At 35.4% G+C, this 25,992-nt stretch overlaps 1 protein-coding gene across 7 annotated transcripts in view; it reads left to right on the top strand.

Annotated features, from left to right (window-relative positions):
- The window catches only part of TRPM7 (transient receptor potential cation channel subfamily M member 7), a 109,182-nt gene that overhangs the window by 31,690 nt on the left and 51,500 nt on the right, over positions 1-25,992 (top strand). For 4 of the 7 annotated variants that reach the window (XR_011528454.1, XR_011528459.1, XR_011528460.1 and 1 more), the window contains exons 4-12: positions 1,662-1,860; positions 3,475-3,688; positions 5,882-6,006; positions 6,830-7,001; positions 8,234-8,408; positions 9,601-9,724; positions 10,729-10,801; positions 12,591-12,691; positions 24,699-24,833. Coding sequence is in view for 3 of the 7 variants with exons in the window: in XM_070580319.1 (XP_070436420.1) it covers positions 1,662-1,860; positions 3,475-3,688; positions 5,882-6,006; positions 6,830-7,001; positions 8,234-8,408; positions 9,601-9,724; positions 10,729-10,801; positions 12,591-12,691; positions 24,699-24,833 (1,318 nt within the window). In the remaining 4 variants the exon portion in view is untranslated. Of the gene's footprint in view, positions 1-1,661; positions 1,861-3,474; positions 3,689-5,881; positions 6,007-6,829; positions 7,002-8,233; positions 8,413-9,600; positions 9,725-10,728; positions 10,802-12,590; positions 12,692-24,698; positions 24,834-25,992 lie in introns of those variants that run through there. The other 3 variants (XM_070580343.1, XM_008513843.2, XM_070580356.1) reach the window with 3 other exon arrangements.

The following is a 25,992-nucleotide window of genomic DNA, read 5'->3' on the forward strand; positions in this document are numbered from 1 at the left end:
TGACTTCTTCACATGCCTAGTAATTGTTTTTGTTCATTTGTTTTGGAGTTTTTTATTTGGTGAGGAAGAATGGCTGTGAGCTAACATCTGTGCCAATCTTCCTCTATTTTTATGTGGGATACCGCCACAGCATGGCTTGATGAGTGATGTGTAGGTCCACGTCCAGGATCCAAACCGGTGAACCCAGGCTGCCGAAGCAGAGCATGCGAACTTAACCGCTATGCCGCCATGCTGGCCCCCACATGCCTAGTAATTTTTGATGGATGCTGCCTACTGTGAATTTTATATTTTGGGTTATTGGATTTTTGTTGTATTCCGTTAGGGAGTTTTGTACTTATTTTATCATGTTATTAAGGTCCTTTGGATCAGTTTGATTCTTTCAAGTCTTGCTCTTACACTTGTCAGGGCACATGTGTTCTAGGTCTAATTTAGTCCTTTAATTACGCATTAGTCTTCTGAGGACCCTATCTTAGTCCTGTGTCTTATGAGCTCTCTCCCTCTGGTTGGTGGAAACACAAACTTTTCCCTACCCTTTATGAACTTCAGGAATTATTTGGCTTACTGCTGTCTAGTAGTTTTTACCTTTGCCTTGGGTGGTTTATTCTTACTCATGCTTAAGGAGGCCCTTCTGCATATATGTGGAACTTTCTCTAGCTCCTTCCTCCTTTTGTTTTCTGCCCCACATTAGCTCTTTGGCTTCTACAAACTCTTATATGATTTTGTTTATCAAATCTGCCTGGCTTCATTGGGTTCCTGCTTCCTACATAGTGGTCCAAGAAGTGCTTCTAGGTAGAGTGCAAACCTTTCTGCCCCTGGCCCCAGGCCCTGTTGTTGTCACATATAGATTAGTTTGCATTTTCTTGAGTTCTGTATACATGGAATCATATAAATATGTACTCTTTGGCATCTGGCTTCTTTCATTCAGCATAATGATTTTGAGATTCATCCATATCAGTGGTTCATTCCTTTCTCTTGCTGAATACTATTTATTATATGGTTATACAATCATGCACCACCTGATGACGTTTTGGTCAACAACAGATTGTATATATGACAGTGGTCCCATAAGATTGGTGCCATATAGCCTGGGTGTGTAGTAGGCTATACTACCTAGGTTTGTGTAAGTCCACTGTATGATGTTGGCACAATGAAGAACTCACCCAATGATGTATTTCTCAGAATGTATCCCTGTCGTTAAGCAATGCATGACTGTACTACATTTAGTAGATGCCCCACACTAAATGTAGATGACTCCTACATCATCAAATACTAACGTATTTATATTATGTCAATGCTATGGTGAAGATAATACCCTAAAATCAAAAAGTCAAATTATTTTCATATTCTTCATTGGTTCATTCGTTTTGTTATCATTATTTTTTTCCCCCTTTTCTCCCCAAAGCCCCTCAGTACATAGTTGTATATTTTTAGTTGTGAGTCCTTCTGGTTGTGGCATGTGGGACGCCGCCTCAGCATGGCCTGACAAGCAGTGCCATGTCCGTGCCCAGGATTTGAACCAGCAGAAACCCTGGACCGCTGAAGCAGAGTGCTCGAACTCAACCACTTGGCCATGGGGCCGGCCCCGGTTCATTCATTTTAATTCAGTTTTTCATGGACTAATTTTTTGAAAGGTCTTTTTAAAATTTCTTTTATTTTTTTAGGTGTTTTTGTGGTCGCTTAGTCAAGCAACATGCTTGTTTTACTGCAAGTCTTGCCATGAAATACTCAGATGTGAAATTGGGTGACCATTTTAATCAGACACCAGAAGAATGGTCTGTGGAAAAACATACAGAACAGAGCCCAACGGATGCATATGGAGTCATAAATTTTCAAGGGGGTTCTCATTCCTACAGAGCAAAGGTATGTCAAGTATTCGATTTTTTATTTCAGTTTATCTTATCTAAATAATATACATTTATTTATATGACAATTTATAAAACACTATGTCAAGACAATTAGTCTCAATGATTTCTTTATGTATTTTGAAGATCTTTGTATAGGTGCATACACATAGAGAATTGTTATGTCTTGGTGAATTGAACTTTTTTAAATTATGAAATGTCTTTTATCTCTTGTCGTTTTTCTTGACAAAGTCTGCTTTTTCTGAAATCACCGTAACTAAATTTTCTTTCTTCCCTTTTACTTTTAAACTTTCCTTATGTAAGAGGTTTCTTTTTGATATGTAAATAAAATACATATATTTTAAATTTAGTCTACTGTCTCACTTTGTTCCCCTTTCTTTCTTGTGTCTTTTGGATTAAGTATTGTTATTTCTGCCCTTTCCTATTAGCATGTTATTTATACATTCTTTTTCTATTCTTTAATCTTATAATAAACATTATAAAATGCATTTTTAACTGGTGGCTCTTATAAATTAGTACTCTTACTACTTCCTGGACAATGTAGGAATCTTTAGAATACTTGTAACTGCATTTATTTCCCTTATGACTCACATGCTTTTATTGGCATGAATTTTATTTCTTTGTGTATTTTACACCCCTGAAACATAATTATTATTCATGTAGATTTACCAACATTTTACCATTTACGTTGTTCTGACTGCCTGCCTTCTTTGATGGGAAAAGCAGTGCCAAATGGTGGGCCCATCTCTCCAAATTTTCCTATTCTCTTGGATCCTGATCCTGCAAGTTCTCACTACCTTGGTAGCTCTCTTATGCCTTAAAAAATGTTATTTATCTATTTTCTAGTTTTTGTAGTTCCCAGGGGCAGAGTTAGTCCAAAACAACCTAGTCCATCATTGTCAGAAGTAGAATTCCTCGTTTTATGTGTTCAAGTTTAATAATGAGTTAAACTAAACTAATGCAGAAAGAGTATAGAACAAATCTCATTACAGAGCATTCTTAAGAGACTCAGGAGTCTTCTCAGTTTTGTAAAATTCTGATACTTTGGGATATTTTTCATTGGTGTTTGATCTCTGTAAAGGAATGGACAGTATATTGTTTTGCAAAGAACCTTTCTTAGAGACGATTAAAAATGTTTTTCTTGGGGCCGGCCCCGTGGCTGAGTGGTTAAGTTTGTGCGCTCCACTTCGGCGGCCCAGGATTTTGCTGGTTTGAATCCTGGGCACGGACGTGGCACTGCTCATCAAGCTATGCTGAGGTGGCATGCCACATGCCACAACTAGAGGGACCCACAACTAAAAATACACAACTATGGCCCAGGCTGCTGAAGTGGAACGTGCGCGCTTAACCACTGCGTCACCAGGCTGGCCCCTTAACCTTGGAGTTTAAAATAAGAGTGCCACTACCTCTATAGCTCTTAGAGAATGATTTTCCAACTTTAAAATCATTTGCTATTGCTTATTGCTAGGAGTGTAAATATATTAAAAGTAGCTTATCAAATCTATTTTGTAATCATCTGATTCAAATAAAATTTTTCTGAAGTCATATAATGTTGCATTATGAAACCTATGAACATATGCAATTATTTTGTTTTTTTAAAAATCTTTTTTAGTATGTGAGACTGTCCTATGACACCAAACCTGAAATCATTCTGCAACTTTTGCTTAAAGAATGGCAAATGGAATTACCCAAACTTGTTATCTCTGTACATGGGGGCATGCAGAAATTTGAGCTTCACCCACGAATCAAGCAGTTGATTGGAAAGGGTCTCATTAAAGCTGCAGTTACGACCGGAGCCTGGATTTTAACTGGAGGAGTAAACACAGGTACTGTGATGATTATACCAATTTTATTTAGTGTGTTTATAAATTTTTCATAATATATATTAGATATTTGAAATAATATTCAACACTGAATATAAATATATTTGGTTCATCTGTAAAATAATTTACAGTTCCTAGATATAAATGGTAACTGTGAAAGTATTTGGTTTTCATTTAGTCTTTTAAGAAAATAATATACTTTAGAGCAGGGGTTGGCAAACTATGACCCCATGCACCAAATCCAGCCCACTCCTTGTTTTTGTAAATAAAGGTTTATTGGAACACAGCCACACTCATTTGTTTTTGTATTGTCTGTGGCTACTTTTGTGCTACAACAGCTGGGGTGAATAGATGTGTATGCCCTACAAAGCCTAAAATATTTACTATTTGGCCCTTTACAAAAAAAGGTTGCTGACCCCTACTACAGAGCAAAGTGTTCTTCCTGTCACTTTCTGACTACTGGTGAATTGATAGAAGAATGGCAATCCATTGCCTAGGAAGTGGTAAGAAGTAACTTTCAAAATTAATTATTAATATGCTATAATCTTTCATTCCAGTCTTCCCCATCACATATATGGTTAGATTAAAATTAAAATTAATTTTAATATCCAAAGTAAAGCATAATTATCACTTAAATTATTTTGCAAACATCTAATTCATTATCAGCAACTGTTTTTTTGAACCTCATTGTGAGTCAGACATTTTTCTGGCTGCTGAAAGCATATCATTCTACAAATTTACCTTGATGGAACTTATATTCTAGTGGGGGAGATGCAGACAACAAACAGATAACTAAATAATGTATAATATGTTAGATGATAAGTGCTCTGGAGACATGAAATACAGAGGAGGGATAGTGAGGGGTGGTGGAGGGGGCTTCATTGATAAGGTGACATTGGAGTAGAAGTGGAAGGAAGTGAGGCAGCAAAGTAAGAATAATGTATGGCAGAGCATTTAAAGCAGAAGAAATGGCTAGTGTGTTGGGAGTATAGTAAGAGGAGTTCAGTGCAGCTTGAGTGGAATGAGCAAGGAGTGCTAGGTGAAGAGGTCAGAAAGTTATGGGTATGTGCTGGTGGCAGGGCTAGGATGGGGTAGTGTGATGAAATAGCAGGGGAAATAGGCAGCGTATTGTATAAGGCCTTGTAGGCCATTATAAGCACTTCAGCTTTTACTCTGAACGAGAAGGAAAGGTTTTAGGCAGAGAGTTGCCAAGAGCAAAGATGACTTGTATGATATAAAAATAGACTAGACAGGCAGGGCAGCAGTTGAAAGACCAGTGAAGATGCTATTTCCATATTCCAGGTGAGGAATGAAATCTAATGCATTATGAAAATCAAGTTGTGTGGTGCATTGGTTTGCTAGGACTGCCTTGACAAAATACCACAGACAGTGGCTTAAACAAAAGAAATTTATTTTCTCACAGTTCTGGAGGTCCAAGATCAAGATGTTAGCACGTTTGGTTCCTCCTGAGGCCTCTCTCCTTGGCTTACAGATGGCCATCTTGTCACTGTGTCCTCTCATGGCCTTTGTTCTGTGCATGTGAACCCTGATGTCTCTTTTTGTGTCCAAATTTCCTCTTCCTATAAAGGACACCAGTTAGATTGGTTCAGGGTCCATCCTAATGGCCTCATTTTAATATGATGACCTCTCTAAAGGATCTGTCTCCAAATACAGTCACATTCTGAGGTAGTAGGATAGGATTTCAACATAGGAATTTTGGGGAGGATACAGTTTAGCCCATAGCAAGTGATGATGAGGAGTTATATACTCTTTTGAAGAGTCTTTTCCACTTTTCTCCCAATTTTTGAATCAATTGAACAACTTTTCTAGTTGTTTGGGGGTGTGTGTGTGTGTTTTGCTTATAGTCCTGAGCCATACTCTTCATTCTGTTTAGTTGTAGAGCAGTAACAAAAAACTAGTTACTTACTGAGGTATCTAGGAGAGGACTAGGCCTAACAACATGGTAAACATTTTACAAGTGTTTCAGGCAGCTGTAATGATTTGACATTATAGGTGTTTTTTTTTCTTTTGGTTCTTGTGTTTTCTTTTGCAAGTTTGTCTTTGGACCTTGTTGCCTTTTATCTTGTATATGTAAAGAAACATATCACAAATTATAATGTTGCAAATTGAGTACAGGATTGTTCTGAACACAATAAAAGACTTTCAAGTAAAGTGAATTAAATTTTGTATAAACAGGTGTGGCAAAACATGTTGGTGATGCCCTCAAAGAACATGCTTCCAGATCATCTCGAAAGATTTGCACTATTGGAATAGCTCCATGGGGAGTGATTGAGAACAGAAATGATCTTGTTGGGAGAGATGTAAGAATGATTTTTAAAATTTCTTATATTTGAACTCAATGTATAACAAAATTAGAGCAAGAATAATGAGAGACAACTTAAAATATTCATGATCATACCATACTTTTAAAATTAAGTGTAGAAAATATTTTCCTGAGGTTTTCTTCTGATCCTTTCTAAAATGCATTCATAGGTATGATTGTCATTATAGTGTTAGTTTGGTTTCTGCCTTTTTTGTATAATTATTTCACACCTTTTCCATATCATGCCAACCTTTGTAATTAAATTTTTAATGACTATATGGCTTTAAGAATTAATTTTGTCAGTAAGAGTAGTAATCAAATGCTAGTATTTTATTTGACTAGGTTGAAGACATGTGAATTGGTTAGAGGTAGTTATCAAGAGACTATTAAAAGGGAATTACTGAATTATCACTTTCAAGTGCAGTTACATTGGGAATTTATGGCTAGAAAAAGAGCAATATGACATTTGATTGCTTTTATTGTGTTCCTTATGTATTTGCACTTTATTCACCAGTAACTTAATAGTTTCTTCACATTATTTATTTGCTATTGCTGCTTCCTTTGCATATAATGATGAAGTATTATATATTCTGCAATAAGAGTCAAAATATAACTGTATGGTTCAACTCATTATTGATTAATCTTCAGCTGCTTAAAAGCTAGTGCTTTTTGATATATTCTTAGACATTTTCTATTTGTTGCTATATGAAAATAGAATTTTACCTCCTACTGGCCCTTACAGATTGTTTCAAAGTTTATTTTTACTTTACATTTTATTATATTTAACCCTGCCTACTAACTCTTGTGTTTGCTGTTATTAGGTGGTTGCTCCTTATCAAACCTTATTGAACCCTCTGAGCAAACTGAATGTTCTAAATAATCTGCATTCCCATTTCATATTGGTGGATGATGGCACTGTTGGAAAGTATGGGGCAGAAGTCAGACTGAGACGAGAACTTGAAAAAACTATTAATCAGCAAAGAATTCATGCTAGTAAGAGAATTTACAAATTTGGTATCACTGAGATTATTCTGGGCTGTATTAATTGCCAGTAGCATTCTAAAAAGATAGAATCTTCTTTGACTTGCTCATTCCTTGTATACCAAGGTAAAATGTAACACCCAAGAATGACTGACCGTAGGCAGAATAAGAAGACCTAGGAAAAGAAGTCTGAGGCTGAATAGGGTAGTCAGATATTGAGGCCAGAGCCACAAAGGTTCATTGGAAGCTCTGTTGCTATTGTAACCCCATTGCAGCCCGGGGAATTCAGAAATATTCTTAATGTGCAACATATTCCAAAACATGACTTTGAAATTCAAGCATAAAGAGGAAAAAAAATGCTTTTGCAAAGTAAGAATCACCTTGTTTAAAGTTTATAACATAAGTAGGTATCACTCTTTGGTAGATGTGTTTTAAAAGTTGGTATTCTTGACACTGGCCTTCTTTTCCAACCATGGTCAAACTTTCTGGTTCAACGTCTAGATTCTTGTTTGAAAAAGAAGAAATTTTGTAATCCTAGGACAACACGAAAGTGAGCTTTATGACAATGTGAAATAGAAATACAAAATTATAGAATAGTGAATTTAGATTATGATGGAATCATGTCATCTCCTATAAATTAGGAATGTTTTGGAAATCTACCATTACCTATATTTTGGATTCTCTCACTGCATTGCAGGTTATTGTAAAAACAAAAATTGATATTCACTAAATTTTTTCTGTTACCTTTGTGGAGGTTTTGAATTTTATTTATCAGTTCCATTTATGTAATCCTGACTTTGTCATTAATTTCTATATTAATGTTTCAATGCATTTAGAATTAGAAATACATTTTAAAAGTGAATAACAACATATGTATCAGAAGTTCAGCTCATATAGTATTAAAAAGGAAACTAAAAAGACTTATTGGTGTTATAAATTTCTATGGTTCAATTAGTGAAATAATACAAGATAATTTTTATTTTTCAATGAATATGTACATACTAGTGTGCCTAATTATATGTTGGATTTTCTAATTTTGTCATTTAGAGCAAACTTAAGTCAATGAAAAGTAATTTATTCAGTATTTAATGTATTTATGCCAGACTAGTATCATGTTGAGTGCTTAAAATGAAGTCAATATAAGAAACTATAATTTGGCTTTTTATTTTTATTTTGCTTTGATTGAGTAAAAATCAAGTATCTTTTTTTGGCCTAATATCTTAATTAATCTTTTACTTTTTTAGGAATTGGTCAAGGTGTCCCTGTGGTAGCCCTTATATTTGAGGGTGGGCCAAATGTTATCCTCACAGTTTTAGAATACCTTCAGGAAAGTCCTCCTGTTCCAGTTGTTGTATGTGAAGGAACAGGCAGAGCTGCAGATCTACTAGCATATATTTATAAACAAACAGAAGAAGGAGGGTGAGTGTATGATTACAACAAATTTTTAATAACTTATGTAAAGAGGCTTGTGGTTTTAGAATATTAGATTCATTTTGGTGTTTTATGAAGATGAAAATTTCAAGTTTAATACAATACCTTGTTAAGGCTTGATGAAATAGCCTGTCTAATACATTATAGGAATGAATTAAAGTATAACACTCTTTGTAGAGGACAATTTTGCAAGATCCATCAGACATACAGAGGCACATATCTTTTGACTGAATAGTTCCATTTCTGGGAATTGTTCCTATGGATGTCCTGGCACACATGAGAAATAACATATGTATAAAGTTACTCATTACAGTGTTGTTTGTAATAGTGAAAGATTAGAACAAAATGGAACATATATCAAGGGGACTAGGTAAATATTTGGTGTAGCTGCGTAGTGGAATAGTTTGTAGCTGAGTAAGGTTGGTACCTGTGTACTAGATTTGGGAAGATTACCGAAATATATACGTGGAAAAAGGAAGATGTAAAGTAGCATGTGTATTGCACCACCTTTTATGTAGAAAAAAGGGAGAAGGGTAATTATTTAAGATTTTATTTTTCCTTTATTTCCCCAAAGCCCCCGGTACACAATTATATATTTTTAGTTGTGGGTCCTTCCAGCTATGGCACGTGGGATGCCGCCTCAGCGTGGCTTGAGAAGTGGTACCATGTCTGTGCCCAGGATCTGAACTGGCGAAACCCTAGGTCCCGTGGAAGCAGAGCGCACGAACTAACCACTCGGCCATGGGGCCGGCCCCTAATTTTCACATTTTTATATTATTTTATATCATTGGATTTCTTTAACCATGTACATATATTATCTATTGAGAAAAATTAAAATGCAAATATGCTCATGTTTAAGACATCTTGGTGAAATACTGCTTTATATACCATATCTTAAAATTATCTTTATACAGTATTTTATAAAATGTAAGTACTGATGTTACAATACATGCCTTGTAAAAGAAATTCAAAATAAGTGAGAGAAAAATCACTTCATTCCATTTTCCCCCCCTTATGACTTATAGTTGGGAGTCTCGTGAAGGAGAAAATTTTGCTCAGGGTCACGTATTCACTGTTAATACACTATCTATAAAGCTCTTACATGGATCGAACTGTACTTCATATTAGATTCTATAAATAATGCAAATTGAAATCAGTGAATTGTTTCCTCTTACTCTAGGAATCTTCCTGATGCAGCAGAGCCTGATATTATTTCAACTATCAAAAAAACATTTAACTTTGGCCAGAGTGAAGCAGTTCATTTATTTCAAACACTGATGGAGTGCATGAAAAGAAAGGAGCTTGTAAGTAGATTTCAGCAGAATAAAAGCCTTTTTTTCCCCATTCAAAGCACATTCTGAATTAGTGAAATACTTGTTTTTAATTTTAATTTGAAATTTTTAAATCTTTTTTAACCATGTAAAGATATCATTTATTGTTTTGTTCAAGCTGAGAGATATAGAAGGATTATAGTTTTGATATGGTATTAAGACATATATTTGCACTACTGTTGTAGGAAAAGTTTTGTAACTAGGCCTCAGTAGATTCTGTCTAGGATCAAGGAAGAATTCTAGAGTTGTTGATGTTTTCTCTAAGATATATTTGGGGGGTAAAAAAACTTAAACTATTTTTACTCAGAGTGAGTGCTCAAATTTATAAAGGTCAGTGCTGCTTAATTTTAGTCATCTAAACATAGGTTTAAGTTTTCAGAGATAAAATTTTTTAAGAGCTCTGTAAGTCAGTAGATGATAACATGGTTTGGTTTGGTGTTTTCTTTCCTGCATTTTGGTTTTGTATACTATGAAATGAAGTTAGTTGAAAAATTTGTATTGGGGTGAAAACAGTAGTCTTTTACTTTATGAAAAATGTTATTAGAAGCCTTTCAAATGTTGTTACATTTCAAATAATTTAAAGAAATTCCCAGTAAAAGGATTGCGTTCAAGAACACCTATGTTGCTTGAATTGAGTAAGTGTTCACACTGTAGAAGTAACGGCAGCATTTACTCAGATAAGAAATCTATAGCCTCAGCCCGTAAGTTGCTTACTCTAGTATAGGACATCAGATAGGTCAAAAAATAAGTGTAATATGAAACTAAACATTTTGAATATGCTTGCCATTATTTGGTAAATGATACAAAGTCTTTCAAAATTTTTTTTTTGGTTGAAATGAAGTTATTTCTGATTAAAAAAATAAAAGCTCCAAAACAGTATCTCCCATCTGGTTTGAAATTAACTTTCTTTTTTATGTGCTTTATGTGTTAGCTTTTAAAATGTAAAGGCATAATATTATGAATTAATCTCTAAATAGATCACTGTTTTCCACATTGGATCAGATGAACATCAAGATATTGATGTAGCAATACTTACTGCACTGCTTAAAGGTAAGATTTAAAAGTTTTTTTATTTGTAATATCTTTCATTTGTAACCTGTTTAAGATAGGACTTTTCAATTTGGCTAAATGTTTGGGAACTGAATTTTTCAATAATTCTCTTTTTGAAAGACACATTGTTAGCTTTCTTTGACAATAAGTTAGCTTTGTTTTTATCTTGTAGAAGTTTTTATGTTTATAGCAGGATTTGTGCCACCAGACCCATTTAGGTATCCTATTAAGAATGTGTCGAATTTTTAATTGGCTGAAAAATGTGTTTAAAGCTAGTAAGGTATTAGTTGATAGAAATTAAAGATAACATTTATAAACATGCTGTTTTCATTCTGAAGGGAAATAGTGGTATCTTCTAGGACTAAGGAGTTAATGCACATGCACATTCAACTGTTTTCCTCTCATTATCTTGTCAAAGACATCCAACTGATACAACAAACAGTATTATAGTGAAAATCTTTTCAAAAATTAGAAACTAGAATCTTATCCCATCCAGGTTCCTGAGAGTCAAAGTGAGGTGGCAGGAGCAGGTCAAGAGGGCACTATTTTGTCATTCAGAAGAATTTCCCAAATATGAGACCACAGTAAATTGGCAACAGATCAAACATTTAAAAATTACTATAATAAAATATGAGATAACATTTGCATCATCTTGGGGACAAGAGATCGTAAGTAATAGGAAACCCAGAAGCCATAAAGGGAAAGATCAATAAATGGGATTTCATAAAAATAAAAATAAGAGAGCACCTAATATTTGCCATATACTTACTGTGTGCTAGCCACTGCCCTTTAGTGGTTACGTTTAGTGGTTTACATCTCATTTTATCCTTAAAACAGACCTAAGAGGCAGATTTCCTATTGTTTTCCTCATTTTATAGATGAAGGAACTAAGAAACAGAAATGTGGAAGGATCATAAAAGGCTATTATAAATTAGTGATAAAAAGATGAATACCTCATGGAAAAATGAGTCAGAATTTATGTAAAAGATAACAGAATAATACAAATGCTTGGGGAAAATGTGGAAAGGTCGTCAATGTTCTAATAAAAAAAAATTTTTTTTAAGTTTTTTTACCCTCCTAGTGGATATTCTTCAACCCTCAATGAATGATATAAACTTTCTGGAATATGTTTTGAAGTGTATCAAAAGCTTTAAAGTATATATCCTTTTACCCAGCAGTTTGACTTCTGTGGAATCATCCTGTTTAAAAGTAATCAAATGTGCACAAAAGTATGTTCACCAAAAAATTCAAAATAGCCTGAATGTCCACTAGTTACAGTATTAGTTGAATAAATTTTAGTTCACTTTTAAAAGGTATTATGTATATAAGGTAAATCTGTATGTGCTGTTATAGAAAACTAAGGCATGATATTAAAGTACATAAAGCAGGCTAGTGAGTACTTTGTGTAGTATGATCCACTTTTCCATAAACAATTAAAAGTATACATATGAATTTATATATGCACAGAAAAGCACCTGTAAGGATATTTTTCATAATCTTAACAGTCAGTACTATCTCTGTGATAGAAACAGATCACCTTTGTTTTTTTTCTCATTGTTCTGCATTGTGGATTGTTTGCAATGAATGAGGCTGTGTCTTTTCTATAGTTGGAAAATAAAAGTCCTCAACCCTGGGGGTAACCTTCTCTCTCTGAGGCAGGCTACCTATGAACAGTGGCCGACACCAGCTGTGTAAGTTAATTAAAAGGAAATGGGGAAAATTCATAAGTGTTCACATTTTAATGGAGCTAAATTAATTGAACTTGTCAATATTTTCTTTATTTGATTAGGCACTAATGCATCTGCATTTGACCAGCTCATTCTTACATTGGCGTGGGATAGAGTTGACATTGCCAAAAATCATGTATTTGTTTATGGACAGCAGTGGCTGGTATGTAAATAATCTATATATGCAATGGAAATAAATTAAACTAAGTAATAACAAAATATTTGCTGGAATTGTGACGTAACTTTTACCTGTCTGCCAAAAGTGCAAAATTAGTTTAGCTAAACATTTCTACAACATCCAGATCCATCTAGGATTTTGTAAGTTTTAGATGCCTCTTGATAAAACCATGTTTTTAAATAAAGTATAGATCTCTAAAGATCCTAGAACTGAAAGAAGTTGTAGAAATAGTGCTCTATGCACCTATGTTCATCAGGGATATTGGCTTGTGATTTTCTTTTCTTATGGGATCCTTGTCTGGTTTTGTTATCAGGTTACTGCTGGCCTCATAAAATGAGTTTGGAAGAGTTCCCTCTTTTGTTTTTTGGAAGAGTTTGAAAAGGATTAGTGTTAATTCTTTCTTGAATGTTTGGTAGAATTCCCAGTGAAGCCATCTGTTCTTGTACTTTTGTTTGTTGGGAGGTTTTTGATTACCAATTCAATCTACTAGTAATAGGTCTGTTCAGATTTTCTGTTTTGCCATGATTCACTCTTGGTAGGTTGTATGTTTCTAGAAATTTATTCATTTCTTTTAGGTTGTCCAGTTTGTTGGTGTATAATTGTTTATAGTGGTCTCTTATGATCCTTTGTACTTCTGTGGTATTAGTTGTAACATCTCTTTCATTTCTGATTTTAGTTATTTGAATCCTTTCTCTTTCTTCTTGATGAGTCCAGCTAAAGGTTTGTGAATTTTGTTTATCTTTTCAAAGAGCCAGCTCTTATATTGCTTGATCTTCTCTATTTTTAATCTCTATTTCATTTATTTCTGCTCTAATCTTTATTATTTTCTTCCTTCTGCTAACTTTGGGGTTTTTTTCTTCTTTGTCTAGTTTCTCATGGTGTAATGTTATAGTGCTTGAGACTTTCTTGTTTCTTGAGGTGTAGGCATTTATCGCTATGAACTTCTCTCTTAGGACTGCTTTTGCTGCATCCCACAAATTTTTTTATGTTATATTTTCATTTTTGTTTGTCTCAATGTATTTTTTGATTTCTCTTTTGATTTCTTTGACCAATTGGTTGTTCAGGAGCATGTTGTTTAATCTCCAAATATTTGTGAATTTTCCATTTTTGTTTGTGTAATTAACATCTTGTTTCATACCATTGTGGTTGGAAAAGATGCTTGGTATGATTTCAATCCTCTTAAATTTGTTAAGACTTGTTTTGTGGCCTAACGTATGATTTATCCTGGAAACTGATCCCTATGCACTTGAGAAGAGTGTGTATTCTGTTGCTTTTTGATGGAATCTTCTGTATATATTTGTTAAGTTCATCTCCTCTAACATGTCATTTAAGGCAGATGTTTCCTTATTGATTTTCTGCCTGGATGCTCTGTCCATTGATATAAGTAGAATATTGAAGTTCCCTACTATATTAGTGTATTGCTCCCTGCTTCTCCCTTCAGGTCTGTTAATATTTGCTTTATATACTTAGGTACTCCTATGTTGGGTGCTTGGATATTTACAAATGTTACATCCTCTTATTAGATTGACCCCATTATCATTATGCAATGTCCATCTTTGTTCTCTTACTACCATCTTTGTTTTAAAGTCTGTTAAGTGTAGCTACTCCAGCTTTCTTTTGGTTTCCATTTGCATGGAATATTTTTTCCCATCCCTTCACTGTTAGTCTCTGTGTGGCTTTACATCTTGTAGGCAACATATAGTTGGGTCTTGTTTTTTTAATCCCTTCAGTCACTTTATGTCTTTTGATTAGAGAATTTAGTCTATTTAAATTTAAAGTAATTATTTTTTTTATTTTTTAAAGATTTTATTTTTTTCCCCCAAAGCCCCACGGTACATAGTTGTATATTCTTTGTTGTGGGTCCTTCTAGTTGTGGCATGTGGGACGCTGCCTCAGCATGGTTTGATGAGCAGTGCCATGTCCACGCCCAGGATTCGAACCAACGAAACACCGGGCCGCCTGCAGCGGAGTGCGCGAACTTAACCACTCGGCCACGGGGCTAGCCCCTAAAGTAATTATTGATAGATATGTATTTATTGCCATTTTGTTAATTGTTTTCTGGCCGTTTTTATAATTGCTCTCTGTTCATTTCTTCTCCTTCCCTTGTTCTTTTCCTTTGTGGTTTGGTGACTTTATATAAGGAATATATGCTTATATTCCTTTCTCTTTATCCTTTGTGTTTTTATTGTAGATTTTTGCTTTGTGGTTACCATGAGGCTTACATATAATAAACTTATATCCATAAAAGTCTATTTTAAGTTGATAGCAACTAATGTTTGATCTCATTCTAAAGTTCAACATTTTTACTTTCCTTTCCCCTTGTTTTATGTTTTTGATACTACATTTTACATCTTTCTACCTTGTGTATCCCTTAACAAAATTATTGTAATCATAGTTACTTTTACTACTTTTGTCTTTTAACCTTCATACTAGCTTTATAAGTGATCAGTCCACTACCTTTACTGTATATTTACCTTTCCAGTGAGGTTCTTTCATGTGTTTCCTTCTTACTAATTAGCACCCTTTCATCAGCTTAAAAATGTCCCTTTACGTTTTTGTAAGGCTTATTTAGTAGTGATTAACTCTTTTAGCTTTTGCTTGTCTGGAAAACTCTTTATTTCTCCTTCAATTCTGAATGTTAACTTTGCCAAGGAGAGTATTCTTAGTTAGAAGTTTTTTCTTTCAGCACTTTGAATATATCATGCCACTCTCTTCTGGCCTGCAAAGTTTCTGCTGGAAAATCTACTAATAGTCTTATGGTGGTTCCTTTGTACATAACAAGTTGTTTTTCTCTTACTGCTTTTAATATTCTCACCTTGTCTTTAACTTTTGACATTTTAATGGTTTGTCTTGGTGTGGGTCTCTTTAGTTTCATCTTATGTGGAGCTCTCTGAGCTTCCTGGATTTGGATGTCTGTTTCCTTCGCCACGTTGGAGTTTTCAGCCGTTATTTTTTCAAGTAAGATTTCTGCCCCTTTCTCTCTTTCTTGTCTTTCTGGGAGCCCAATAATGCGAATGTTAGTCCATTTGATGTTGTTCCATAAGTCCCCTAAGCTATGTTTACCTTTTTTCATTCTTTTTCTTTCTGCTGCTCTAATTTGGGTGAGTTCCACTGCCTTGTCTTCGAGTTGACTGATCCTGTCTTCTGCTTCATCTAGTCTGCTGTTGAACCCCTCTTCTTTGTTTTTTTTTTTTTCAGTTCATTTATGCTGTTCTTTTTTTTTTTTTTTTTTGAGGAAGATTAGCCCTGAGCTAACATCTGCTGCCATTCCTCCTCTTTTTGCTGAGGAACACTGGCCCTGAGCTAACATCTGTGCCAAGCTTCCCCTACTTTATTTGTGGAACGCCTACCACAGCATGGCTTGCCAAGCGGTGCCATGTCTGCACCTTGTATCTGAACCGGTGAACCCTGGGCTACCAAAGTGGAACGTGCGCACTTAACCACTGTACCACTGGGCTGGCCCCATCAGTTGCTGTATTCTTCAGCTGTGACTTCTCTTTGGTACTTCCTTATATTTTCCAGCTCTTTGTTGAAGTTCACACTGTGTTCATCCATTCTTCTCCACAGTTTGGTGAACATCTTTATGACCATTACTTTCAATTTGTTATTAGGTAAATTAGTTACCTCCATTTCATTAAGGTTTTTTTCTGAGGTTTTATCTTATGCTTTCATTTGGAATATAATCCTCTGTTGCTTCATTTTGCTTGACTCTCTATATTAGTTTCTATATAACAGATGAAACAACCACCTCTCCCAGTCGCCTTGTATAGGAGATGACCCTTGTTATTCAGCTTTGCCTCAGCTCTTTGTTGTCTCTCAGACGTTTGTGCTTGTCCAAGTAGCCTGTTTCTTTTGTTTGTTTGTTTTGGCTGAGGAAGATTCACCCTGAGCTAACATCTGTGCCAATCTTCCTCTATTTTTTTTGTATGTGGGACACCTCCACAGTGTGGCTAGTGAGTGGGGTGGGTCCACACCTGGGATCTGAACCCACAAACCTGGGCCATCAAAGTGGAGTGCGTGAAACTTTAACTACTTGGCCCTGGGGCCAGGCCCTAGCCTGTTACATTTTTAATAGCTCCCAGTAATTGAGGAGGTACCAAGACCTGTCACTGCCCCTACGGGGGAGGATATTAGTATCTAGATTCAGGTTGATTGGAAGCCAGACCCTCAGGCAGCAACTGTTGAAAATTTTCAACAAAATATTAGCAAACCGAATTCATTAAAACATTAAAAGGATCATACACCATGGGATCAAGTGGGATTTATTCTAGGGCTGTAAGGATGGTTCAGCTTTCATGAATCAGTCAGTGTGATACACTACATTAACAAAATGAAGGATAAAAGTCATATGATCATCTCAATAGATACAGAAAAAGCATTTGACAAAATTCAACATCCAGGGGCCAGCCCCGTGGCCTAGTGGTTAAGCTTCGTGGGCTCTGCTTCAGTGGCCCAGGTTCATGGGTTTTGATCCTGGGCACAGACCTACACCACCACTCAGCCATGCTGTGATGGCATCCCACATACAAAATAGAGGAAGATTGGCACAGATGTTAGCTCAGGGCAAATCTTCCTCAGGATAAAAAAAATTCATCATCCATTTATGATAAAAGCTCAGCAAAGCACGTACAGAGGGAATGTACCTCAACAAAGTAAAGGCCGTGTATGATAGGCCCACAGCTAACATCATATTCAACAATGAAAAGCTAAGAGCTTTTCCTCCAAGATCAGGAATAAGACAGAGATGTCCACTCTTGCCACTTTTATTCAACATAGTATTGGCTGGGGCCAGCCCGGTGGCGCAGCAGTGAAGTTTGCGTGTTCTGCTTCGGTGGCCCAGGGTTTGCTGGTTTGGATCCTGAGTGCGGACATGACACCACTTGGAAAGCCATACTGTGCTAGGCGTCCTTCATATAAAGTAGAGGAAGCTGGGCACAGATGTTAGCTCAGGGCCAGTCTTCCTCAGCAAAAAGAGGAGGATTGGCAGCAGATGTTAGCTCAGGGCTAATCTTCCTCAAAACAGAACAAAACACAAAAACATAGTATTGAAAGTCCTAGCCAGAACAATTAGGCAAGAAAAGAAATAAAAGACATCCAAATTGGAAGGGAAGAAGTAAAACTGTCACTTTTTGTTGATGATGTGACATTATATATGGAAAACCCTAAAGACTCATCAAAAAAACTGTTGGAGCTAATAAACAAATTCAGTAAAGTTGCAGGATACAAAATCAGTACACAAAAATCTGTTAGGTTTTTATGAACTATTAGAGAAGTTGGGAAAACAGTCCCATTTAGAGAGTTGCATGACCACAACTAAAAGGACCCACAACTAAGAATATACAACTATGTACTGGGGGGCTTTGGGGAGAAAAAGGAAAAAATAAAATAAATCTTTTAAATAAATAAATAAATAAAATCTTTAGAGAGTTGCATGAAAAAGAATAGAATATCAAGAATAAATTTAACCAAGGACGTTAAAGACCTGTATATTGAAAATTACAAGACATTAGTGAAATTGAAGAAGACACAAATAAATGGAGAGATAGTCTGTGCTCATGGATCAGAAAAATCAATATTGTAAAATGTCTGTACTACCCAGATCTACAGATGGAGTACAATCCATATCAAAATTCTAATGGCATTTTTCATGGAAGTAGAAAAAAGAATCCTAAAATTTGTATGGAATCACAAAAGACCGCGAATTGCCAAATCAATCTTGAGAAAGAAGAACAAAGCTGGAGGCGTCATGTTCCTTAATTTAAAACTATATTATAAAGCTATAGTAATTAAAACAGTATGGTATTGGAATAAAAACACATGGATCAGTGGAACAGAGCACAGAAATAAATGTAGTCAACTAGTTTATGACAAAGAGCCAAGAATATGCACCAGTGGCAAAAGGACAGTCATTTCAATAAATAGTGTTGGGAAAACTGGACAGCCATGTGCAAAAGAATGAAACTTGACCACTATTTACACCACACACAAAAATTAACTCAAAATGGATTAAAGACTTGAAGGTAAGAGCTGAAACTGTAGAACTCCTAGAAGAAAACATAGTAAGCTCCTTGATATAGGTCTTGACAATGATTTTTTTTAATCTAACACCAAAAGCAAAAGCAACAAAAGAAAAAAAGAGACAAGTGGGACTGCATCAGTCTAAAAAGCTTCTAGGGGCCCGCCCGGTGGCACAACAGTTAAGTTCGCATGTTCTGCTTCTCGGCGGCTTGGGGTTCGCCGTTTCGGATCCCGGGTGCAGACATGGAACCACTTGGCAAAAGCCACGCTGTGGTAGGTGTCCCACATATAAGTAGAGGAAGATGGGCATGGGTGTTAGCTCAGGACCAGTCTTCCTCAGCAAAACGAGGAGGATTGGCAGATGTTAGCTCAGGGCTAATCTTCCAAAAAAAAAAAAGCTGCACAGCAAAGGAAACTGTCAATAAAATGGAAAGGCAACCTACTGAATGGGAGAAAATATTTGCAAATCATATATCTGGTAAGGGATTAATATCCAGAATATATAAAAACTCATAACTCAATAGCAAAAAAAGAAACAATCCAATTAAAAAATGGGTGTAACATCTGAATAGACATTTTTCCAAAGAAGACACAGATGGCCAACAAGTACATGAAAAGGTGCTCAACATTATTAATCATAAGGAAAATGCAAATCAAAATCACAATGAGATATCACCTCATCTGTTAGAATGTCTGTTATCAAGAAGAAAAGATAACAAGTGTTGGCAAGGATGTAGAGAAGAGGGAATCCTTGTGCACTATTGGTGAGAATGTAAATTGGTGCAGCCACTATGGAAAACAATATGGAGTTTCCTCAAAAAATTAAAACTAGAACTACCATATGATCCAGCAATTTCACTTCTGGGTGTTTATCTGAAGAAAACAAAAACACTAACTCAAAAAAGATCCTTGCACCCCCATGTTCATTGCAGCATTATTTACTGTAGCCAAGCTATGGAAACAACCTAAGTGTCCATTAGCGGATGAATGGATAAAGCAATTGTGGTATATATACACAACAGAATATTATTTAGACATAGGAAAGAATGAAATCTTGCCATTTGTGACAACATGGTTGTATTTCGAGGCCATTGTGCTGAGTGAAATAAATCAGACAGAAAAAGACAAATGCCAAATGATCTCTCTTACCTAGTCACGCGCCACATAATGACATGTTAATCAACGATGGACTGCATATACGATGGTAGTCCCATGAGATTAGTACTATATAGTCTGTGTTTGTGTAAGTATGCTCTATGATGTTTGCACAACAATGAAATTGCCTAACAATGCGTTTCTCAGAATATATCCCCATTGTTAAGTGATGCATGACTGTATGTGGAATTAAAAAAAAAAATCAAGCTCATAGATACAGAGAATAGAATGGATTGGTGGTTGCCAGAGGCAGGGAGTGGAGGGTGGGAGAAATGGGTGAAGAGGGGATCCAAAGCTTAAAAAAACAAAATAAAAGGAAATAGTGCTCTCATTACAACATTCTCTTGGATGTTTAGACCAGTTTCTTCTGCAGTCTTCCTCTTCTTACTAAATGGCAACAACCTCTTCCCAGTTTCTGAGACAAGAAACCTTATTATTGTCATTTTTTACTTTTCTCTTTCTCGTATATTCCAGTCTAATTCCATTTGTAAATCTTTTCAAATCTACTTTCAAAATACCAGATTCTATCATCCTTGTCCAGTCTACTGTCACCCTTCTGTATTGTTTTAGTATCATACTGTTTGGTTTTCTCACTTGTATTTTTCCTCTCATTTTATGGACAGAAGATGGATCACGTCATGTTTACCCAGAGCACAATCCAGAGCCCTTATGATGGCCTGCGAGGCTTTATATCATCTGCCCCATTACTCACCACTATCCCCTTTATTCTCTTTTATGTAGCCAAGGTAACTATTTTACTGTTCTTAGAGCACATCAAGAATGCTCATATCTCTGGAATTCATGCCTTGCTCTCTTCTCTATCTGAAACTTTTCTTAGGTGCCTACCTAGGCTTGCTTCTTCTTCTCTTTCTGTCTTCTAACCAAATGTCTCCCCTTCCTTTAGACTTTTGCTGTCTATCCTATTTTAATAGCCCTCTATGATAGCATTTTCTGTGTTCTTCTCTGCCGATTTTTTCCTCATATATCATCATCTCACTTATCATCATCTGTTAAACCATATATTTTAGCTGTTTATTTGTTTATCCCTCTGCTCCTAGAAAGTAAATTTATGAAAGCAAGAATATTTTTCCATTTTGTTCACTGCTGTATTCACAGCCTGGCACATAGTAAGTGCTTAACAAATTTTTGTTCCATGTCTGAATCAGTAGGAGGCTGGGTAAATTAACTGTTCATCCATACCTTGGTGTATTGTCCAACCTTTACAGAGGATGAGCATGTCATTTCTGTCTACATAATGTAAACAGCAAATTGCAGAAAAATATGCAGAGCATGATCTTAATTGTGGCAAATTCTGTTTATGAATGCACACACATTCATGCATATCTGTGTGCACTGTATGGACATAGAACCATTCTGGAACTGTTAATATGGGATATGTCTGCAGAGATGAGGGCCAGAGGAGAGAACATTTTATTTTATACTATTTTGTGGTACTTGACGTTTTTTCTTTTAACCATGGGATTGTGTTATCTAAATCATAATTTTAAAAAACGATTTAGTCACTTACCCTCTTACAGGGCTACGGAGGAAGGAATTGATGTTAATCAGCTGTGGTAGAACTACTCCAGTAAACCAACCTTTTATTCCCTTGAATAATTTCATTGGATTTTTGCTCTCCTGAGATCAAAGTCTTGGAAAAAGCCTTTATCTTCTATGTATATGTGGTTTATCTCATGGATTTGTTCTGCACGATGTTATCTGTTTGACTTTATGCTTCTTTCATGCTAAACATAGAGTTTGTGGACAATTGTTTTACTTTTTTTCCTCTTGATTGTTAGTTTGATATGCACTGAGTGTATGAAGAAATGCTGCTTTCAAAGCAGATAGTTTTTTTTAATCTTTTTTTCTCAGATATGAAAATTTTGTCATACTTTGCTGTTCTAGGGCACTGGTTATAAACTCCATCAGCTAGAACACTTCTTTTCTTTTTTCTTGTGAGGGAAATTGGCCCTGAGCTAATATCTGTTGCCAGTCCTCCTCTTTTTGCTTGAGGAAGATTGTCGCTGAGCTAACATTTGTGCCAATATTCCTCCATTTTGTATGTGGGACACCTGCCACACCATGGCTTGATGAACGTTGATGTAGGTCCACACCTGGGATCTAAACCTGCGAATCCTGCGCTGCTGAAGTGGAGCATGTGAACTCAACCACTCCACCACAGGACCGGCCCTGAACACTTTCTTTTTTTCTTTTTTTTTCTTTTTTTATTAATGTTATGATAGATTACAACTTTGTGAGATTTCAGTTGTACATTATTGTTAGTCATGTTGTGGGTACACCTCTTCCCCCTTTGTGCCCTCTCCCCACCCCCCCTTTTCCCTGGTAACCACCGATCAGATCTCCTTGTCAATATGTTAACTTCCACCTATGAGTGGAGTCATATAGAGTTCGTCTTTCTCTGACTGGTTTATTTCGCTTAACATAATACCCTCGAGGTCCATCCACATTGCTGCGAATGGGCCAATTTTGTCTTTTTTTATGGCTGAGTAGTATTCCATTGTGAACACTTTATTTTTTAAAAGGAAAATTTTGTTGTTTCCCCTTTTAATTTTTATTTTTTATTTATTTATTTTGAGGCAGATTAGCCCTGAGGTAACTACTGCCAATCCTCCTCTTTTTGCTGAGGAAGATCGGCCCTGAGCTAACATCCATGCCCATCTTCCTCTACTTTATACGTGGGATGCCTACCAGAGCATGGCTTTTGCCAAGCCGTGCCATGTCCGCACCCTGGAGCCTAACTGGCGAACCCCAGGCCGCAGAGAATTGGAACATACGAACTTAACCACTGTGCCACTGGGCCAGCCCCGTTATGCCCCTTTTTATTATACAAAAATGAAATTTGATAAAAATTACTGCACAAATTTTTTTGTTAAAAAGTATAATACCCTTATTATAATAAAAACAGAGAAAAAAAGTGATTTATAATAACAATAGATATTTCAGTATGAAGATTCTCAAGAATGGCAACATATAAAAGACATATGTAATCAGATGCTTGCATTTAACTTTTCACAGAATCACTGTAAATGCTGCTAGTTGTGAGTGCAAACTAATGCAGGAATGTTGTTGATAAATGAGGAGCAGAAAAACACCGCTTAAAGTATAGGACAAGAAAAGAGCAGAGAGAGGACCAAGTGAGCAATAGAGTAAAAGTTGTTAATGTTAGAATAAGTAATAACATCAGAATTATTTGTATGTGATAAGAGAAAGAATGAAATAATCTTAACTAAAATAGGAATAATGTGCCATGATAAATTGCAGGCTGTTAATATGAGAAAAAGTCAATATTGCATTCTTATAAATTAGTTGGGCCTTATTTTAAGTGCAGTGTCAAAGTTATGACATAGAACTGGGTGGTGAACAATGTCACAGAAAATGTATCTTCCATCTTGAAATCCTATTATATATAAGGCATGCATTTAGTCTTTGTACAGTCATGCGCCACATAGCGATGTTTCAGTTGACAACAGACCGAATAGATGACGATGGTCCCATGAGATTAGTACCGTATCGCCTAGGTGTGTAGTAGGCTGTACCATTTAGATTTGTGTAAGTGCACTCTGTGTTGTTCACACAAGGACAAAATCACCTAACAACATTTCTCAGAATGTATCCCTGTTGTTAAGCAACACATCATGGTACTTAAAAAGATCTTGGAGACCATATGCTTTGCTAACTGATAGAAATAGAGGATAGATGGGAGAAAGAAATGGTAATAAAAGCTGCTGTAGAGAAGTTGTATAGTTGTGTGATAAACTTCTGAAGACAGAATCAGAATAAGATTGAAAAACAACAGGTAAAAAACCCCAATGATTTCAGTATTGATTTTCACCAGAGAAGTTTTTTTTACCATATGGTACCAAAATATTAAAAATATACAAAAGCAATAATAGGATATTATTAAAATAATATTAAATATATTAATATTCTATTAATCAAATAACCTTTATTAGTGATATTCAGTGAAACTCTTATATCTCCACTAATTTAACAGTATTTGATTTGAAGTCTGTTGAAGTCTATAAAAGTCTTTAAAAACTTAAAAAGGGACAGCTACAAATGCTGACTGATATACATATGTTATATTAAACTCAAATGGCACAGGTTATATTGCTGTTAAGAGATGTGATTTTTCTCTACTGATGAATAATTAAAGTTTTTTTTTAAAAAAACTACAATCTTGGCTGACTTATATGATTGTGTATTTTTGGAAAGTTTGTTGTAGAACAAACCATGACACTACTTTTGTGTTTATATGTAAAGCAAAATTACTGGATTTTCACTTGTGAGCATTTAGTAGGATAATGTAAAGTTGTGTGAGATGTGGGACAGTTCCTTTTAGAGTGTCATTATCTGGTACGTTACATGATTTCTGGTATCCTTCGACCGTACCCATTAAATATTAGTAATGTCTGCTAATTACTGAAAGGATCCCTCCGAAAAACCTTTTCTAAACATTGAGAACCATTGCCCTAAGGTATTTTTCCCCCAAAATTTACTTGATGATGACTTCTTTCTTATTTTTTCCCCCATGGGAAAACACCTGCTCGTCTACAGAAATAACGTTTATGGACTGTTCTTTGGGGAATGCTGCTCTAGAGAGGTCTTTTCATATATTCCGTATATACCTTAGGTCCCAGCCTTTTACTATTTTGCATCTTTTTAATTTTTTTCTAAAGCTCTTTAGGAACAAATATTTGTAAATCCTAAGGAGTTGCATTTAGAACTGTTTGTATAGACAACATTTAGAACTGTTAGAATGTGCAAAACATATTTATTAATTTTGGTTCTCTTTTAGGTTGGATCCTTGGAACAAGCTATGCTTGATGCTCTTGTAATGGATAGAGTTGCATTTGTAAAACTTCTTATTGAAAATGGAGTAAGCATGCATAAATTCCTTACCATTCCTAGACTGGAAGAACTTTATAACACGGTAAGTGTATGTTAAAATTCTTTGTTTACTAAGATTTATCATCTTTGGGAAGTATTATTTTACCTGAACATATCCAGTTCTATTAGTAAAACCTTTAATGCCTTCCTAAATTACATGGAAAAATTATAGCCATTCTTAGTATGAGTTGGTTATATGACAGTCTGAAACCCTCTCCCTGTTTCTGGAGACCTCCCCTGTCACCATAACCACATAGGAAGGAAATATAATGTTAACAACCCTGTCTCCCTTTTCCTCCCCTCACCGGTTTTTAAAACTATAGGATCAACTCCTAAATTTAGAGTCATTATATTTCTTTCTTTTTTCTTTTTTTCTTGGTGGTCATTTGTTACACCAAATTCCTTTTGACTCCTTTGCTAATGGAGAAATTACATGCTGCTTTTTTTTTGCTCCTTTTTGTTTTTTACATTCATAATTTTGACCTTATGGTGTCCCCCTTTTACTTAGAATACTGTTTTTCATTTTTCTTCTAAAGAGCTCCTAATAACTCATTCCCTTCACAGAGCCTTTTTTCATTTTATTTCAAATTTCATATCACTAGCAGTTGAGGGGGTAAATACTACCCTTCTTATTGGTTTTCCATGTTACAAACATGAATTTGATTGAGCTATACTTTGAGGAGCACTATAAGTGAATCCTAGCTTTCTCCCTGTGACTTCTCTGCAAAGCTGTGTCCATTCATTCAACAGTTTCTATCTACTCGTATCTCTTCCTATTCATTCCTAATTACTTTGTACTACTCAATCATTTTTAGCCTCTACTGCTTCAGTAATCTACTCTCCTTGTCCAGTCTTTGTTCAAATCATTCTTTAATTTGTTCTTATAATCATGTATTTTACCATATCTTTCCACAGTTTAAGAATTTTTGATGGCTCCCCAATGTCTATAGAATAATAACCCAAAAAAGCTCTCCAGCTTTTGAAACTTTGAAATTTTGCCTCTATCACTTGACCTTTTTATTCCCACCTTCATCCCCCCAAACTAGTTGTTTCAACTGCATTGTACCTACTATTTCCCAAAAATATAAACTTTTTAAAAAAAGCATTTGCTCTTTATGCAGTGTTGGTTGGGTTTTTTTTTTTCCAACTACTCCCCACTGACTGAAATTTTGTTCATTGTTTAGAGCTGTGTTCAAATGCCG

This window comes from Equus przewalskii, chromosome 1 (genome assembly GCF_037783145.1).
Source record: "Equus przewalskii isolate Varuska chromosome 1, EquPr2, whole genome shotgun sequence".
Classification (NCBI taxonomy): domain Eukaryota; kingdom Metazoa; phylum Chordata; class Mammalia; order Perissodactyla; family Equidae; genus Equus; species Equus przewalskii.